Genomic DNA, 20,042 nt, shown 5'->3' with positions numbered 1-20,042 from the left:
AGCTATCTCTGCCATTACAGCAACTGTAGGGACAGTTTACTAACACTTAAATTAGTTCATGTAGCAGCAGTACTACTATGTGCTTCCTTTTCAGACTGAAAGTGGACATTTTACTGAAAGCAGCCAGTAAGTAAAACAATCCATGGCAGACACAAACATCCATGGCTATATTTGCGTCAAATTATTCTACTGTCAGCAGGAAACACTCAATGCCATGTTAAAATTGACATTGTGCTCAGTGAGATAACAAATGTTAAAAATGCACAAATAAACCATGCCATTAACTAAAAGAGGCACAATCTTTCAAATGCTTTTCTTTCCTGTTTTAAGAACTGCCTTAAGAAAAAATATAAAATATAATGCAAGCTACACATAACAAAAAAGCGAAGTACTTCCGTACTGCTTAAAATACAATTTAGATTTAAGTAATCCATGGCAAAATGCAGTACAGTTTTGAACATTTATAAAAAAAAAAAAAACAAAACAAAACAGGAAAATAGATGTATTCCTCTAAAAGGTTACAAGGCTGACAGCCCAGCTGAAGTTCCTCTCCACAAATAGATTATTTCAGTTGGGAGGTACCTACAATGATGATTTAGCCCAACTGCCTGACCAAGTCAGGACTAAGTACATTAAAGCATGCTATTAAGAACATTGTCCAAATGCCTCTTCAACACTGATGGGCTTAGGGTATTGACCATCTCTCTAAGAAGCCTGTTGTAAACCAGGGCATAATGTGTCATGGTAACATATATGGAGAATAATACTAACACTCTTAGATCTGCTCTCTAATTATACTCAGCAGTAAGTGTGTGGCTATGTATTTTATTCTTGTCACAGATTAGATCAACTTAATTGTTAAAGTCACATTCTTCTTTTATTGTTGTTCCCTTTTGCCCTTCTTCCACAGTTCTTCCTCATCCTAGTATGTTAACATTCTTAATAGTCCTCTTTAAAATCTCATTTGACCTCATAAACTACTTCATGTATTTGTATGGTGGAGAAAGTGAAGGAAGGCAAGCATTAAAAATCCATAATTTTGGGGTGGTAGAAAGGTCATTGTTTTTTAGGGAAAGAATTCTGTGCTGCTGCAGTGTCAGCTATATAAAAATACATGTTATTGTTTCTTAGATGATGTATAGCAGGAAAACATGCATAAAGTAAACCTGAAAAAGATGTAATTCCTGATCTTCTTAAAGGTAATTGTTCCTAGCATATTTCAACATACTTGACCCTAACATTATGGAAGACTGGATGTTCATTCAGTCTGACATTACAGGTAGCCTTTACATATTGTATGAAATACAAAGAAATGTGGTCATCTGAGAAAAAGAAATGACAGCACAGATGACACATGCAGCTACAAAGAGGTTTTTGAGAAAGTGGCATTGCAAAAGCCATTAAATCTAAATCAAAAGCTATAAACGTTATCTGTTGCTTGCTCAAACCAGGATGTGAAATAATGCAAGCAATAACTTTTCCCCTCTAGCCTTCCTTCTAGCTTTTGCCTATGACATTGGCAACCTAGACTTCTCAAGCTGTAACAATGAGACATTCCATTTTCTATAGTAATTATCCTCCATCTTCTAGTAAATGTTTCATACTGCTGTGAAACAAAATTGAAATCAGCCCAGTGGAAAAGTGAACAGGAAACAAGGTCAACCTGGAATAGAGGGTGAAAAATAAAATGATGGACTTTGCAGACCAGATTACTGTATTCAATGTGAGAGTGAATGTTATTCTCTGGAGTATTTAAAATTTAGCAAGCAGGTGGTTGTTGGAAATATAATCACATGTTTCAAAAGAAAAGAGAAAAATCTCAAAATTAGAAAACATTAAATATCACTAACTCATTAACCAATATATGTATACATACACATGTGTATTAAATAAAGCTCTTAAGATATATTTTTAAATATATAAAAATATCTGGATATTCAAATATCTCCATGATTTTCCCAAGACAAAACAAGTGGCTTTGCCTGACTCATTTTCTGCTGCTGTAGAGAACTCTTCTCATTTGTTAAAATATATTTCTTATAGTTACTAAAAAATAAATATAGACCAAATAAATGACTGAAACGAGGCATGTCATTGTGCTTACCTAGAGACTTACTGTTCAACAGTAATATGTGTGTGTGTATATATACATATACACATACAGCTTAGAGAATTGAGAGGTTTTATCACTATGAATTCTTTAAAAGCAGCAAAATATGATTAAAAACTTTAGGCGTATGAACCCCCCCCCCCAAAAAAAAAAAAAAAGACAGAAAGATGTCATTCATATGCAAAAGGTTAATAAGAACTCAAATGCTGAAAGCTGTTTTTTAGTTCCAGATGTTTATATTTCCCCTCTTTTCCAATTAATTGTGCATGATAAATTTAAATGCAAGAGATGCTTTTAATGTGTAAAAAAGGCAGGTACTGATATCTTGAGCTATATCCAAAGTAGAGTGATATCTTTCTATGGACACAGATGTAAGAACACTGAAAACCACCATCCATAAGGAGTTTGAAAAGTCCCAACAAGTTCCTTACAACTATGAAAATATTCTTGCTGCGAGACAATTGTTTCAATTTGATGTGTCAAACCATGACTGTAATCCAATGAATAAAAAATAAAATATTTTTTTAAAAGAAGTGAATCTTGATATTATTTTTACAACTATTCAAAGCTACTTTTACACTTCAACTTAGTAAAGCTGAAAAGTTGGTATTCAATAAAACACAGGGCTCAATGACTGTCTCATTAAGCTTATTGGTTATATATGCAATACATCCAGTGAACTGACCAGAAGCCCCTTTGGGACTGCATTTGTTGCCTGTACAGGCAGAGAACCTGTAAGCATTGCTTTAGGAGTTACCACATTGCATTCTCTAAGACACATGGATCAACTTAGTGTACTAAGCTGTCTAGCAGCATGCTAACAGACTTGGGCATCTGTCTCATTCCTGCATTTCAGCTGTAGTGTGCAGACATGCACATAATACCTTCTCGAATTCAGCTGTGCCAGGAAGAGACCTGCAAGTCTTACATCTGACACCCACTCTTCAACACTGAAAATGCCTCGTGGTCTCTGCCATACAAATTTTCCTTCCATGCTCTCCAAGCAGCCTGAACACAAATGTGAAACATCAGCTAGGAGTACTAAGCAATACTAGTACAGTTAAACAAACTCCCCAAAACCTTCAGCTGAGATACATATATTCACAATCTAAGTCTGAAAGTGTCTTTGACACTTTCACCCTCTTTTTATAGTATTACACTTAGGAATATTATGTGATGCAGAAGTGTGGTGGTGTGCTCCCTCCATTGCCCTTCAATTAGGCCATAATCACCAGTGGCGGCTGTGATGGCTTCATCCAGCTTACTCAGGACTTTACGGAGTGGATGGCAACACCCTAGCCAAGGGCTGTCTGGAATGGTGTCTTTCTGGTATGTAAATATGACTATAAGTCAATTATCTTACTCTATAAACAGTGGACAGCCCTGAGAGTGTTGAGCTCTCCTACACAGCAGAGGGTTTTATTCCAGGATCTCCTTTTGAGTAGAGATGCCTCAAGATTGAGAGATTCCTTGCTACAAAAGATTCTCAGTAAGTGATTAATAACATGCTAAACTTTGAAATCTCTGATGAGTGATATAAAGGACTGATTATGTATATAAATTCCTTTAGACATAAACTGTTGACCAAGTCTGGGACTAGCAGTGGATCCAGCCACACCTAGACTCCTCTCTGAGAACGAGTTTATAAAGTAAGAGGGTCCTTTCTGAACCTCATGACTCAATGGGAGGGTGTCCCTGACAGTTTTGTCTGACCCTGTGCTCCATGCAGTAAATACTCAGGTGTACCTTGCCATTGAATCTTGTTCAACCACTGTCACATTTACTACAGAATTTTGTTATATCAAAAACATATATAGTTGTTTCTCTCTTTCGAGTGAGGTTCATGACTCCATCTGTGACAGGAATCCAACCTTACTTCAGTCAAACTAACTCTTGAAACTGTAGGTGGTAAAAACACGTTGAAGCACAGCTATATTGTTTTGACAACATTATGCTGCCTATATGCGGAGCCACGGACGAACGACACGCCGAGACGGGTTCAGTGTGGGTGATAGAGCATCAATCAACGTGTGTCTTTATTGGTCCAGGGTACATATATTTATACAGACAATGATAATTATTATGCCTACTAGTCACTAGCTGATTGGCTTAAGCTCTAAAGGTCGTATTCGCATGGTCCACCTACTTGCAGTTAGCTTACAGTACAAGCTTCTCATAACACTAAGTTTCTCATGCTACTATTTCTGATTCCTGTTGACTTGTTTTCGATACATGACAGTACCGTAACACAATGTTTCTCAGACCACCGTTATCATAACACTAGGTTTCTCAGACCACTATTCCTAATTCCCCTTAACCTGTTTTCGACACACCACGGTACACAGGGCTGAAGCGTCCTTGACATTCCTCCTGTATCAGCAGCTGCGAGCAGCTGCAGGCAAACCCTAGTGAGGCCCAGCATCAGCAGCTAGAGCAGGCTCTGATCATACAATTGCTCGGTGGGCTCAGGACCCTTGTCTCTGAGCCATTCTCCAACACCTATACATATCCAGAACTGAGATTTTCATAAGTACTTTAAAATACTTTATTTTTATTTTCTTTTACTTTATGCCTTGAGAAAACTGAAATGAACAGTACTTCTAGGGATAAAGACTAGTTGAATGTAACAAAGATTCTCCTGACAACTCTTCTGCTGTACTCATAAATTAGGTCAGTAACTGTCAGTATAGAACAAATCCCAAAATACATTTTTCTACTGTTTTTGTTAGAAAATTATTACTATATCATATTGTAATTGTAATAACTGCAATTAGATGGGGCAAAAAGTAAGTATAAAATAAATGGTAAATATATAATTAAGTATAAAAGTATAAAATGTTTCATTATACTTTTAATACCTGATTTAGGTAACTGGATATTTCTTTGCCAGAACCACAAGACCTATTTTCCGTGTCATTAGAATGCCTGACTATAAATCAAAAATTGTTGGAATGTTGATATTTTGTAACAAATCTACTGATTTATTTAATTCTAAAATGCAGCTAACAATTCTGAGTGTATTTCCAGTGTCCATTTCAAATGCTACCAGTGGCATATTTCCACTTTTATTTCAGGGAAATATGGCTTTTAACAGAGATCACATATGTGCCTTCTCTGGTCCATAGCAGTCTAGCAACATAAATTCATCTCCATACAAAATAAAACTGTGTATCCCCTTTTGCTCAAAACTGAATATAATAGTCACTGTGTTTAGAAAACAAGTTCTATGGTCTTGTCCCTACTCACTTCAGTCAATCAAAACACTGGCTTGTTTTAATAGATATTTCTGTCAGATAATTAAATTAAGTAGCTACAACCTGGCCAGCTGCTCACAGAGAAGAGCTGTTTGCGCATGTGGATTTAGATGCCAGCTTGGGCTTCAAGGACTTCAAGATGATGAAGTTGAGGAACTGGCAGAAGGTTGGAATTAAGGTGAGCAGACTTTGACATATTAATGAAGTTGGTACATAGATTCTCCTAAGGAACAAGCATGAAGGGGAAGGATATTGGTGAATTATTTTAGGGAGATTTAAGAGGCTTGGAACAGATTATCTGATTCTGAGGGAAGACTGAATTTGGGCAGAAATCCTGCAGGGCTAGACCAGGAGCTTTTCAAACAATTTAAACACAAAATGAAAACATACCACAGGTGGAGGCAATGACAGGTAATAAATCAGGAATATGACAACATTGCTCATCTACTTACAAACAAAGATCAGGAAAGTCCAAGTCTAGCTGGAGCGAAAACTAGCAAGGGACATTAGGAAATAAGAATCTACAGATATGCTAATTACAAAGGGAAGTTCAAGAAATATATGGGTATGTTGATGCATTGCAGGAGGGTGTGGACAACCTAATGACAAATGATGCAGAAAATATTTAAGCATTGATTAGCTTTTTTGCTGTGTCTTCACCGTCCTCACTATGTACTTCTAAGGACTCAGGATGACAAGAGAACTCTGCAGTAAGGGAGCAAAAGATTACAGACTACTGAAAGAGGCTGGACTTATTCAAGTCTGTGGGGCTACATAGGATTCACCAGAGACAGCTGCTATTATGAATCCAGTCTATCATCCAGAGAAGTCCCTGATGTCTGGAGAAAGGTTAAGACTACAACCATATTTAAAGAAATATGTTAAGAACTAAGAAGAATTCAAAATAATACACAGTGTGAGACTGGCACCAGTGTCTTCCACCAGAACCAGGCATTTTTACCTTGGTAAACAAAGTGGAACCCTCTGGCTGATGCCCCACTCTTAGCACTGAATCGCAGAAGAATTTGATTAGATGTAGCCAAAGGCAATGTCTCTCCTACGAATGAAAACAGAAAATAAATTACATATGGAAAAGAGAAAAAATAGTTACAACTCTTCAGTACATAATTAAATATACTGTTAAAATACATAATTTTATGTGTTCTTCTATAGTTAAAGAAAACACAAATAACAGTGTATAAAATTAAATTTGCCATTGGAGGTTTGAAAACATGTAAGAATTAAAAGTTGTAATGGTTCAGCAACAAACTTTCTGACATTTACTGCAGCTGTTGGAACTAGAACTCCAATAAACTACTAGTCTGGGAGCCCTACTGTCATCTGGGGCCAAAATCTTTAGAATAATTTTTGTTTTACTTTTTTCTGTAATGAAAGCTTTACTTTGACTTACAAAACACATAAAACAATTAAAAGTATTTCAGAAATGCCACAGGAGATGTTCATGTGATGTTTACCATTTCAGATCTAAAACTGATATGAGAGCAGATCTATGACTCGTTTTATGTAGTTTAATAAAATACATGGTCACACATGAACAATATTACATTATTAACTTTCTAATAGCTTTTCACATTTTATATATGGAGGACGAATAAAGATGTTTAATATACTTTATTTCCTGAGATATATATCTACAGTCACGATAAAAGTTCAGTAATGGATCAATACAGACAAAATTACAGTACTTTTACACTGCAGAGATGCCACTCCATATGACAACTGCTTTTTATTGTCATTGGATTATATGAACCTATATTTTAGGAAATTCTATTGAAATGAATAATAACACATTAATTTAAATTATCTTAGATAGCTGGATAAATATGATTTATAATTATTTCACTTAGGTTAGTTTTATTTTATTGTAATTAGAAATTCCATGTAACAGAAACCTATCCTAAAACAATATACATCAGATATGTCACAAGTAATAAGTAAAAATCACAAGTTTTAATTCCCTTCAATGATTTTCAAATGTCTTCTGTGAAAACATACATTAGTTTCAAATTTGTAAAATGTCTGATACAGTAAAATTGGGTGCTTAGTTTACTTGCCTCTTAAATTTAAATATTAAAAAGCAAGTGTTTTGTTGATGACCTCTTTCCAGTAATTCAACAAATTTTAAAGGTAATTTGTGAACTCATTATGACAGAAATAGCTAAAATTCACCAGAGGAAAACGATGAGCTGAATTTTTCAAATAATAAAATGTTTTCTATAACTCAAACATTTATGTTACATTCTTTTAATATCAAGTATTTCTCCAATTATTCAAAGTGAAAACCAAGAATCCATGAAAAGATCTAGGTTGCAAAAATCCTAAACTCATATATAAACTCTCACAAATACTAAGACTATATGAAAAAACACATTCATGGCTCCAGAAATATATCATCACCTTGAGATGAACACTGTCATTATAAATGCATACATTGGAAATTCTGGCCATGCTGAAATCCATATGAATTTGATTATAATTTCACAGGGTCAACATTTTGCAATAGTTACCTGAATGCAGCAGCTGGCCTAATTTTAATCTAGGTGAATGTTTGCATACAGATAATTGTATTTTGTGAGTAACAGTAATTTGTGCTTAAATTAGACATTCAGAAAATGTAGATGTGCAATTCACAGAGTTTAGGGGCAGAGATTATAATTATACCATCCAATCTGCCCTATTACATAAAGATCTGAGAATTTAATTCAATTATTTCTGTACTCATCTGTGATCAGTTCTTGACTAAACTGTATGTTCCAGGAGAATACTTGATTAAAAGATTTAGAAGGGTCTTCTATTTTCCTTGGCGTCCTGTTCCAATTACTTTGTTATTGTATTTCCAAATGAAATTTGTAACATTCTCCTGATTTATTTTTTCTATACTGAGCTGTGTAAGACATATATACTTCTTTTCTTTATTACTCACCTGAGTGGGATCCAGACAGTGAACTAAGTAGTCTAGCCTGAGAGTTTTCTCCATCAAATAATTCTGCCACATCATTCAAAGCTGTCTGAAAATAGGCAAACTGTCCAAACACAACTTCATATAAAAAAAAAAAAAAAAAAAAGAACGAAAATAAGAACATAGTCTTTGAAAACAAATTTAATGAGATATTTTTGCTTGTTTTAATTACCAGTGGATTCCTGCATGATTCCTTTCCAAGTTAATTTATTGTCTACCATGATAAAACATCTGCATTAAATATAAGCAATAAGAATCTGATGTGCTTTTCATTATTTAGTTATTTTTAATTAAAAAAAATATATAATTAAATCACTCTTTCCCCAAAAGTGTGCTCTCCAGTCAAACAAGTCTTGTTCCTTATTGCATAGGTGCCTATGAGAGTAAGAAAATAGAATACCTAAGAAGGATGTTTTTTACCAAAATTTCATTACCAAACTTAGCAGCTATTAAGGAGCATCTGTTGTCACACATGACCACTTATCCATCTTTAATCTGAGGAAGACATTTTAAATTTATTGATTTGGCTATTTTTGTAACTTTGCATTAGTACTTATTTTATCAGAAATAATATAAAACCTGTTCAAATACTAAAAATATAATGTGTTACTGGTTTTGACATATTGCTACACTTCAGCTGTAATTTGAAGTGTATCAACAAATAAATCATTTAAGTATACAACAATATTAAATATCAAATGGCTCACTGAATTAACCTATCAGATAGCAATAGAACCATGAAGTAATAAAACAGTCAAATAAGTTAATAAAAATATTATTTCAACACTCTAGCCACCCATATTTTATTGTCAAGGGAGGAATCTGTTTTAAAATTATACCTATTCCAGATTCTGTATATAAACCACGGGTCTTCAACGCAGCACAATTTCTATACAGATTGTATTTTCCAACTTTTTGTGAAGTTCTTAATTTTTGTGGCTTTTTTTTTTTTTAAAAAAAAAAAAAAAAAGCATAATCCAACTTCCTGATTTTTAAAAGAATGGGGCAACTTTGAAGTTAGATTAGGTTGCTCAGGTCTTCTTCTGAGCAAGTTTTGAAAATTGGTAAAAATTCTTCTTTGACATACTTGTACTTAATTGCTGTTATGGTGAAGAATATTTTCCCTATGTCCACTTGGAATTTGTTGTGCTGCAACTTGTGATTACTGCCATTTGCTTTATTCCAGCACATTTCTGGAAGGAAGGGTCCTTCTTCACTTACTTTCTTCAGGCTGAACTTCCTTTGACTTTTCTTTGTACAGTGCTTCAGCCTGCTAACCATTTTGCTGGCTCTCTGTTGGGCTTGTTCTATTTTAGCAATCAGTGCCTTGTAATTTGGAAGCACAAAGCTATAGACATAGTTTCCAGATGCTACTTCATGAAGGCTATGAAGAGGGAAACTACCTTCTGTCAACTTTCAGGCTACATTCTTGCTAATGCGTCCTAGTGTGCAGTTAGTCTTCACTGCTTCCAGAGGATCTTTTGTGCAAACTATTATCAACTAGAAGTAAAGTTGCAATGTTATTCAATCCCCAAACCAAACAGATCTGATAATTTTTATTTTTTTTTTTTTTTTAAAGAACATATATATTGTGAATGAAAAAGAATTGGTTTTAGGTTGTGTCTATGGCCAGTACATTCAAGTAACTTTTCTGTTAGGCCCTCTTCAAGTCACGACCATCATGAGATCCAGGATAGAGAAACCATTTTGTCAGGTACTTGCCAAGCATTGTAAATGATAGCTATTGATTCTACTTGTGTCAGTTTCTCTTTCTAACAAATAAGAATAAAAATATTTATTTATTTAGATGGCTGGTGAAAAGCTTGCATCATTTTTAAATAGCATATGATAAAATAGGAGATTTTGAGCATTATTTCTTAAAATCTTCTAAATTGTGATAGTATCCAGTGATTCAGTATACTCATTAAACAGCAAAAAAATAAACACAATCTAATTGCTTTAAGGAACTTCACAACTACTGATATGGGCCTAGAGATACTTTGCATGATCTTGATTAGGAATTCTAGTAAAAAATATTGTATTATAAAGTCTCTAATGGATAAAAGTGTCTCTGTAAAGCTCCAATAGCATTTCACTGTAACGAAACACACTAAGTTGCTGTGCATTCAGTCTTTTGGTAAGTAGTAGCAAAATGGATCCTATTGGTATTTGCATGAACTTGAATTAGAGAAACCTGCTTTGCAGAAAAACATGACTTACATACATTTTCACAAATCTTAGAGATTTTGTCCAAGTATTCTGACACATTGAAATAATCAATTTTGTGATTTTTCACAAACATTTCTGGTGCTTTTATGTAAAATTACTTTCTTTCCCTCCATTGTACTTCTTAAATGTGATCCTACTTGACATTGTTAAAACATGAAAAACAAAAAGTTAAATTTTAAGAGAACACTTCATGTTTGTTTTTTGACAACTGATTTTATTTTTCAGGAAGTGTGAATAAATGATTATCCTATGATGATGAATGATCTAATTGGTTAAAATATTCATAATATGCTTGGATAGCAGACACAGATGGCTGAGCTGAAGTCTATCAATTAGTTTAGGGAGAAGTAAAAGATCAGGACCCTAGAATCAATTTCCATGTCAAGAATATATTTATTTTTGATAAACACTTTGCAATATATTGAAAATCTAAAGTCACTATTACACATGAAGGACAATTCAACAGCAAAGCAATGATTAACAATTGATAAATTAGTAGAAGAAACTCTTACCAAATTCTTTAGGCACAGTTATTGAATAATGGCAAGTCTGACCAGCAGTGTAATTATGAGGATAACTTGGTGATAAAACCACTCCCTCTGATCCAGTGTAATGCCCTCCACAGGGTGCTGGAAGCAGAAACATGTTCTGTTAATTACAGTTGTCTGTATTAGTTCAGTCTGAAAATTAAAACCTAAAGATTACAAAGTGACAGTTTAGTGCTATTGCTTTTGTTTGGTTTTCCTATAGTGACATAAATAATGTTTTTTCTCAGGATATAATTATTAAAATTTCTTTAAAATTATAATACATGAGAGTTTTACTTGTCTGCAAGTATTCATACAGGACTGGAAATATAAATTATTTAGTTGAAAGAAACTGTACACAGAATTTAGGTGGTATTTTATTTATTTGAATATATGTATCGATCTATATATGTAGCTAAGTGAAAAAAAAAAAAGTTCAGAAAAAAAAAAAAAAAACAAAAAAAAAAACAAAACGGTATTGTATAAATAAATGGACAAACACAGTTATCTTGGGTCTCAGAGGACTACACAGATACGCTAACAGTACCCTGCACAGAATGCCACAGATTCTTGTTTTGTGAATGTATGCTTGAATTGCCTTGTTTTTCATAACTTCCTAGATGATTATCAAAAGATCATACAGATTATACATATGAAAAAAATTTTGGTTTCCTATGTATATAAAACAGAACAGAAATAGTAAGAGAAACTCTTTATAGATATAGAAATTAGAAGGGATCTTTAAGGACAGTGGAGCCCCAACCTTCAGGGCTAGTCAGGCACTACATAAGTAGCACTCCTGCTAGTATCATGAGGAAAAAAATGAACAATGCATGAGTGGTACGTTCCTTCCATGTATGGACAAAATATCTGACATGCTAAGGGACTGCTGGATTTACCAATTATAACAATTCATCACATGAAGTCGGTGTCTCAAAGATTTCTCAGGAAAAGCAAAAGCTGAGAGTGTGTGAAAGGGATGAGTGATTTTGGAGAAACAGAAAACATAAGGAGTGGCTATTTTTAAGTTAAAATATCCCTTTGTGTTAAATATTGAGTAGATACATTTCTATTAATTGAAAACAAAGTATTGCTGTCACACTTCTCAACTTTTGAGAACTAGTGGAAAGTCTTGACTTCCTACTAAAATCTTCAATAAATATAAGTCTTATAATAATTACATTAGTTATATGCAGTTCAATGCTCTTTTTTTTTTTTTTTTTGTCAAATGATTTCATCAAACACTACTAAAACCTATAGATTTTATAAGACTAAAAGATTGTTGTAAGCTGTTATTTTACCTAAGAAGCCAATAACTAAAATATTTTTAAAATAAATAGATAAATTAAATAATAAATAAAACCTTGAATAGTCACATTACTTTTGTTTTTAAGCAAGAAAAAGATCATTGCATAATCTAAAAAATTACTTTCTACTATAAGGACCAAAGTAAACCAACATTAGTCAACTGTGGGTATTTTACATATAGCAGAAAACAATTTTAACAACTGCCTAGAAAGTAGTTCTGAAGAGAAGGACTTAGGGTCCAAGTGGACAACAGGCCCATTGGTCTGGTGCTATCAAGGACTCTGCTACCAGCTCCTGGCTCTGCTGACCTGGCTCATCTGCTGCAGGACTGTGCCTGGTGATTGAGGGCACAACCCATGCTTTGGTCATCCTCAGATCCTGGCTTATCTGCCCTTGTGGATCAGACCTGCACTTTCTGCTTTCTGCTCCCTGACAGCAACTGGGCTTTAAAATCACCTTTGAAATATCTTTACAAGTTTAACTTCCTTATACAGGCAGCAATTAATACTACAAATCTGTATCTTCTCTTAGCTGCTTATATGAATTATTAAAATATCCAATATAATGATAGAAGGTGAGAAGTTTAATCTATCAGTAGGCTGAATAGGATTACATGGCTGAGGTGAAACTCAAATATTACAAAGAATCAATTCATGCCATGAATTTAAAATCTTTGTATTTCTTTCTTTTCTTGGTTTGAGGATATCAGAAACTAAGCCACAAAGTCTATCTTCTAATTTCCAGATGAAATTCTCAAATCTTGAAGATTTCACTGGAATTAAAGTATATCACTTATGCTTAAAGTAAAACAAATTCCAAAGGTATGGAGTTGTAAAAATGTTTCCTTCTAAAATGTGTTTTCCTATTTTTAGATATGTTTTTGATAATATCTATGATAACATCTTTGCAGTATATCCAGTCTGTAAGGAAAGCCTGTGAGTGCTTAGCCTAAAAAGGATGCAAGAAAAGTTATCTTGAAGGTTAAGTCTGTAAAATTTATCAGTTCAGTGCTGTGGTGGTCAAACATATCCCAAACAGAAGACTCAGTTTTGACTATAAATAACGTTTGTTTTAGTGAGCAAAACCTACATTTTCAGAGGATGTATTTTAATAAGTTCATTAAGGATTGTGAAATTAATAATGAGAAAAGTATGCCTGAGACTTTCCACGAATGTTTCAGAATATACCTATTGGCAGTTGCCAACTGTTTCCTAGATGAATATAAACCTTTTTTTCATCATGTCTGACTGTAAAATGTTACCTTAAAAAAAAAACAAAACAAAACAAAAAAAAAAAAAAAACAATAAAAATCACACCACAAAGAAATAAAGTTGAATTAATTCACTTAATTAGGTAATTGACTTTAAGACCTAAGTTCATAATTTTCAGAGGTTCTTAGAATTTACTATACAGCAGTAATTTTAAGTTCTTTTCCAATTTTTATGCTTCAAATACTGTAAAGTTTTTCATACACTATTTTAAAGAAGTTATAAAAGGGGCAATTAACTATCAGTATAAATACATATAAACTAAGAACATTGTGATAAGATTGTATCATGAGCATTGTTGTTTGATATTTTCAGTTCTGATTGGGTTAACCTGTATATTACAAGAAGGCTTTACATGACAACAAGGTGATCCTGACTGTATTTTGGTTCTGGCCTCCTATATGACTCCTACCCTTAAAGTTACTTATGTTTAATATAATGGATCTGTATTTTGTATCTATATTTAAACATAAAATAATTTAGCCTACACTTTCCACTCACATAATTTTTCTTTTACTTTAAATTGTTACTGTCTCAATTTTACTCAAAACTGTGTCCTGTGACGAAAAGGATTCTTTAGTCTACTTCCTTTGGATCTTTGGTACAGCCATCATTACAGTGATACCTGATTTACAGGAATCCAAAGAACTCATGCAGTCCTCAGAAATTTGTGGTTCAATTATAATCCACAATTTGAGATTTTTGTCCTTCTCATAAATCAGAGTTGTTTAAGACTCCACATAGGGGTATAAATAGATAAATACTTCTTTATCTGGTATGGTTTGCTCCATATGAGAGACACAAGTATAGCAGCCATGTAAATGATTCTTTAAAAGCCTCCACACTTTAACCAAAGTCATAAGAGTATGTGTTTTAAAATGGAACACACAGTAAACCCTACTAGATAAATAGATGTAAAGTACTTTCACAAGCATGTATCCCAGTTTAGCTTTACCTAGATTAACAGTGTCAAGATACCCAGTCTTTCAGTTGGAAATTACTGCTTCTTTAGACTCCTAGTGTTATTTAGAATAGATGTCACAAACAGTTCAACATTGTATTAGTTGTCACCTTGGAATAAGAATTATAATTACTGATGCAGAAAATAAAAATGACATTTCAGAGCTATGGCTAACATCTTCTATTTTGTTTCAACATTTTTATTGTATAAATATAGAACAATTTTAACAAATTAAAAAGGAAGTTACATATATTAATTAGTGTCAATAAAGTACTAAATGAATTATGTAGAAAAATAATCTGCAAAATTTTTGATTTTTAATTATCTATTGGATGATCTTCAAAATGAACTTAGTGTGAGATATTGATGCCTGTTTTGTTAAAATACAGGTTTTGTTTCAGGAGCTCTGTCTGTCTGTTCTAAACCTTTATTTCTGGGTATAAAAACTAGAGAATTCAAAAGAACATTTCTCCTAAATTTTTATTTAATCTTTTATAAACTGCTATAATAATAAGTTCTGTCTGAAAAGATGAGTTTAAACCATATATACTTATGTGTACATATGTATGTGCACACCCGCATGTATATATATATATGTAAATGAAAATGTGTGTGTCTCTGTGTGTGTATGTATAGGTATATATTAGCACTGGTGAGGCCACACCTTGAATATTGTGTTCAGTTTTGGGCCTCTTGCTACAAGAAAGACATTGAAGTGCTGCAGCACATCCAAAGAGGAGCAACAAAGATGGTGAAAGGTTGGGAGAACAAGTCCTATCAGAACATCATAATTTTTATTTTTTAAGTTTAGATTTTTTTTTTTAATACAAGTTATATGCATGAAAATAGTGCAAGTAGCCTCAGAGACTAAGAAACTCTGAATTCATTGAGGGGACAAGGGAAATGGTAAGAAAACAGTATATACCATTACAAGATGGCAATGCTCTGTTCCATGCTGGTTTTCCATCTGCACCAATTACACACGTGATAGTTGAAGGATCAATAATCTTATATCCAGAATCACATTGGTAAGTAATAGTTGAACCAAGCTTAAAGTCTGTTCCAATTCTTGTCCCATTCATGATGTTTCCAGGATCAAAACAAGCTTCCCGTGGCTTTTCTGTTAAATGAATTAAAGTAAATCCTTATGCACTTTTAATTAAAAAAAAAAAAAAAAAAACAACAAAATTGAACAATTATGAGTGTTTTTTTCCAGTCAGTTTACATTTTTCAACAGGTTTTAAAATATTTTTCTTGTTTCTGTATGCTTACTAAGGCATCAAGGATGTTTGCCTTAGTTTTGTTATCTGGCCAGGGAAGTTATAGTGAGAGAATCTAATCAACAGCATTTTCTTTCTAGCTTTTGTTAGTCAAACTCTCCAAAAGCTGAATTACTCCAATGAAGTTTAATAGTGTAGAAGAAAAACTACCATTTCTGTAATTCATCACTTAACACTATTATGGTTTTTAACCAAGTTTCATGTTTTATTCTCAATAACTTCTGGTTAGAGAGCTGTCATACTATGGAATAATTCAAACATTAAAAATGGACTGTTCTTTTATGCTTCATGTTTAGAGAAAATCTAATAATAATTGGAGCTTGAAGACTCTACAAAATAAGAACAACAGTTATTTTCTAGTATGAGCTAATGAGTATAAAATCTTTAAGTCAAGGTGAGTATAGACATTGATGTTAACAATACTAAAATACAGTTAAAATACAAAGAAAAGTGATGGGAGAAATAATTTATATTAGAAATTACTTTGTTTCAAGAATATGATTGAGATAATCTTCAAATAGGAAGGATTTAGGCATAGAACATTATTTATAACTAAGTAAATTAAAACAAATTGTTAGTATTACTATACAGTCAATAACTATGTGGTACTTTTCCAGCAAAAAGCTTAAACACAATTCAGTCCCTCTAAAATCTTTGAAAAAATCATGTAATATTACTAGTAGAAATAATATTTTGCTAAATATGTGAACTCTTTAGAAGGGAAGGAAGCACCTAATATAAAGTTCATTATAGGAGGCAAAGATTTTTTATTAAAAATTCCAGAGTCAAATTCATAGTCAAAGTTTACATCCTTGATTATTAAATGTTACTAAAACACATATTTTAATGAAATCCTCAAGGAACATTAACATAAACCAAAACTAGATGTCCATAATCAGAAATGTAAAGTAATACATTTTATATAAGATTTTAAATAATGTACTTAATAAAACATTAAGCACAAACGAACTACCCATTGAATATAGTAACATTTTTAAATATACTATTCGGCTTATATATGTTATTTTTTATTTGCTTATTATTTAGCTTTCAATTGCATAGAGGCACACAAATCAGACTACACTGGGAACAAAAAATACACACACACCAAAAATGTGTATGCACATTTTCAACAGGCATTTTTATCTTTTTATCTCCTTCTGATCAACTTGTCATTTTCTTTCCTTACAGGCCAACAAGACTTCCTGGAGAAAAAAGGTTTTTCTATTTTATTTATATTTTGTTTCAGGTTTAGATAAGAACAAACAGACTAAGATTTCATCTATGGAAATATGACAATTATTTTGGGAAGAAAAGCCTTGCCAACATGAAGAGTAATGTATGATGCTGGATGAGAGACGAAGACTGAATATAAAAATGATTTAATAGTCCTTTTTAATCTCCCCGTCTTTTACAGGTATGTTATTTCTAGATTTTTAGATATTTTTATTACTTTTTTACATTTACATTAATGTAGTTAGCTTCCATTGTCAAAAATAAGAAGCTGAGGCAGCATATCTGCTGATGAAAAACAGGTTGATAAATCTCAGCAGAGATGACAATGAAGCCAGAGACACCATCTATGACCAGAAAAGGAACCAGCATTTGAAGTGAGTGTGTTTCTTTAATAAAGAGCAAGTGTAATCCATTCTCTGGCTAGTAATAAGTACCCTCAAAAAAATGCAAATACTGTCCTGCTCTAGTTATTCAAAAACGCATATGTAGATTCAACAACAAAGTGGAAAGGAAAATGTATAGGTATGTATCAGCAAGGAAGCAGCAGTCATGTATTCTAATTAAGACAATTCCATTATTCTGTAACTCTTTTTCAAATGCTACTTTTAACGTGCATCTTCTCGCTCTACTTTTTTTTTTTTTTTTTTTTTTTTTCTGGAAGATGAAAATGTGCATAATGTGAAGGAGAATTAATGAAAGGATTTCTGTGTTCCTCCACACATTTACAGAGGGCAATTTTTAAAATCTACACTGGTGCAAACAAGTAGTTTGTAGTTCAGTATGACTGCATCTAAAAATAAACAGATTTGAGTCTCATTAAATACCAAATAATATTTCTTTCCCTTTATGTTTCCATACAATATGGTGAAAACAGTACCTTTATAGTCAATGGCAAATCCTGACATTCCAACAGAAGCATCACTGCGAAAAGCCAGAAACAGACTGTTACCACTGCTCTCTATTCTTTCAGGAGCCTGTGAGCCTTGAAAACTGCCAATTAGAGGACTGTTGGAATCTTCCCCTTCATAAATATGTAGAAAATCATAACTGGGTTCCATATTGAAACTGAAAAAAAAGGAAAAAGATAATTGTTTGGTTCTTTTTTATGAGTTAAGCACTACTGTGACTGTGGCTGCTAATATTGTTCCTTACACATTTTCTTCTCCAGAAATAAAAGTATTTTTAAATATGATTCACAATGAAAATGTATTCACTTTCAATGTATTTCTCTTTATCATTGATTTGAACACCTTCAGCTTTCCAAAAGATCTATCAGGCCATCATGCAGGCTGTCTACAGTCAGTAAAAATGAAGCATATCATATCACCTATCTTAAACACCTTTCTGAAGATGGAGGGAATCACCTGCTGCAGAAAGGCTGCCTCTTACCAATGACCACAGGAATGACCCAGACAACTGGCTTAAGTTAAAAGCCCAGTTTCTAGTTGTCTAAACTGACTGATATTAAATCCACAAACATAAATTTATAATTTTATAAACAAGGTGCTTTCATATGGAAGGACCACTACCCTGGAACTTGCCTTTGTTCATACTCAGAGTATATCAGAGAATTATGCTAAATTAAATTGAATTATTATTATTATTCCCACTAAACCATCTATGCTATGCCATATTTGATGACATTATTAAGTATATACAAAGCAATTAAGGTGATGATAATATGAATGGAATATCCTTCAGAGGAATTTAATTGAGATCAGTTCTGAGAGAACATAAAGATAAAAACACAGGCATTTATATGAGAAATTTGTAGAGAGCTAGATAAAAGGATATACTAGGAACACTTAAGAAAATATAGAAGTAAAACTGCATTAAAAAAAGCAAGAAAGGACTCAGTCAGGTAAGTGGATTTTTTTCTTTCTAATTGTCTTTATAAAACAAAATAAATAAATAGTAAATGTCTTTTTTTTTTTTTTTTTTGCAAGTGTTGTGGTCAGTTGGATTTTTTTCTATTACATCAGTTAGTACCATTAGACACAAAATTTCCAAATCATGCAAGACATAAAAGAACAATATCTTTAGCTAAGAAATCAGAAATTATTTTCCTAAATAATGTCAGATGAAAATGGCTTCATATAATGCATAATATTTTATGTCTTATTTTCAAGAGGTAGAAGAAGCCCAAAAATTGTTTCGAAACTTTTGCTAAAACAGAGAATTTTTAGTTCAGAGTTAGAAGTGTTGAAAAAAAATATCAGTCTAAAGAGCTAAAACAAGTAAAAGCAAATTTTGCAGGGCAATGGTTTTCAACCTTTCTGTAGCCAACACACATTTGACAAAATATATTGCATCTCTCTATTCTCAGCCCATATTCTCATCATATGCAGACACTGCTATCATCTCAAAGCCGGTTCCTTGAGAATAGTACAGGTCTTAGCTGTAGCATACTGCCTAACAATGAAAAATGTTAGATAAAATGAACAGAAAATGGTATGCTAAGAAAGTAGATTTTTCAGATATCAAAGAAACATAACCCTCCCAATCTTCTACAAAAGGTCTTTGGAGTCCGGGGAGGTCCCTGCTGACTGGAAGCTAGCCAATGTTACTGTAATTTATAAGAAGGGTGTAAGGGAAGACCCAGGAAACTACAAACCTGTTAATCTAATCTCAGTTCCTGGAAAAATTATGGAGAAGACTATACTGGGTACTATAGAAAGGCATTTAAAGAATAAAGCAAAAATCAGGCATGGTCAACATGGGTTCACAAACAGAAAGTCCTTTTTAACTAATATGATATTCTTCTATGATAAGGTCACCTGCCTAGCGGATGAAGGGAAGGCGGTGGATTTAGTTTTTCTGGATTTTAGTAAGGCTTTTGCTACTATCCCTCACAGCATCCTTATAGACAACTTGTCCAACTGTGAGATG

The 20,042-nt window shown here is 33.0% G+C and overlaps 1 protein-coding gene across 2 annotated transcripts in view; it reads right to left on the bottom strand.

The window, feature by feature from the left end:
* CSMD1 (CUB and Sushi multiple domains 1) overlaps nt 1–20,042 on the bottom strand; it is a 1,179,538-nt gene that overhangs the window by 184,519 nt on the left and 974,977 nt on the right. For both annotated transcript variants that reach the window (XM_042802880.1, XM_042802881.1), the window contains exons 29-33: nt 18,031–18,218; nt 15,563–15,757; nt 11,086–11,202; nt 8,309–8,422; nt 6,326–6,421 (exon numbers count right to left, since the gene is read on the bottom strand). In XM_042802880.1, the coding sequence (XP_042658814.1) occupies nt 6,326–6,421; nt 8,309–8,422; nt 11,086–11,202; nt 15,563–15,757; nt 18,031–18,218 (710 nt within the window). The remainder of the gene's footprint in view (nt 1–6,325; nt 6,422–8,308; nt 8,423–11,085; nt 11,203–15,562; nt 15,758–18,030; nt 18,219–20,042) is intronic.

The sequence above is a fragment of the Tyto alba genome, unplaced genomic scaffold, assembly GCF_018691265.1.
Source record: "Tyto alba isolate M040663 unplaced genomic scaffold, T.alba_DEE_v4.0 Super-Scaffold_40, whole genome shotgun sequence".
Classification (NCBI taxonomy): Eukaryota; Metazoa; Chordata; class Aves; order Strigiformes; family Tytonidae; genus Tyto; species Tyto alba.
The sequence above is the reverse complement of the archived record's forward strand: the minus strand, read 5'-3'. Positions and strand labels throughout refer to the sequence as shown.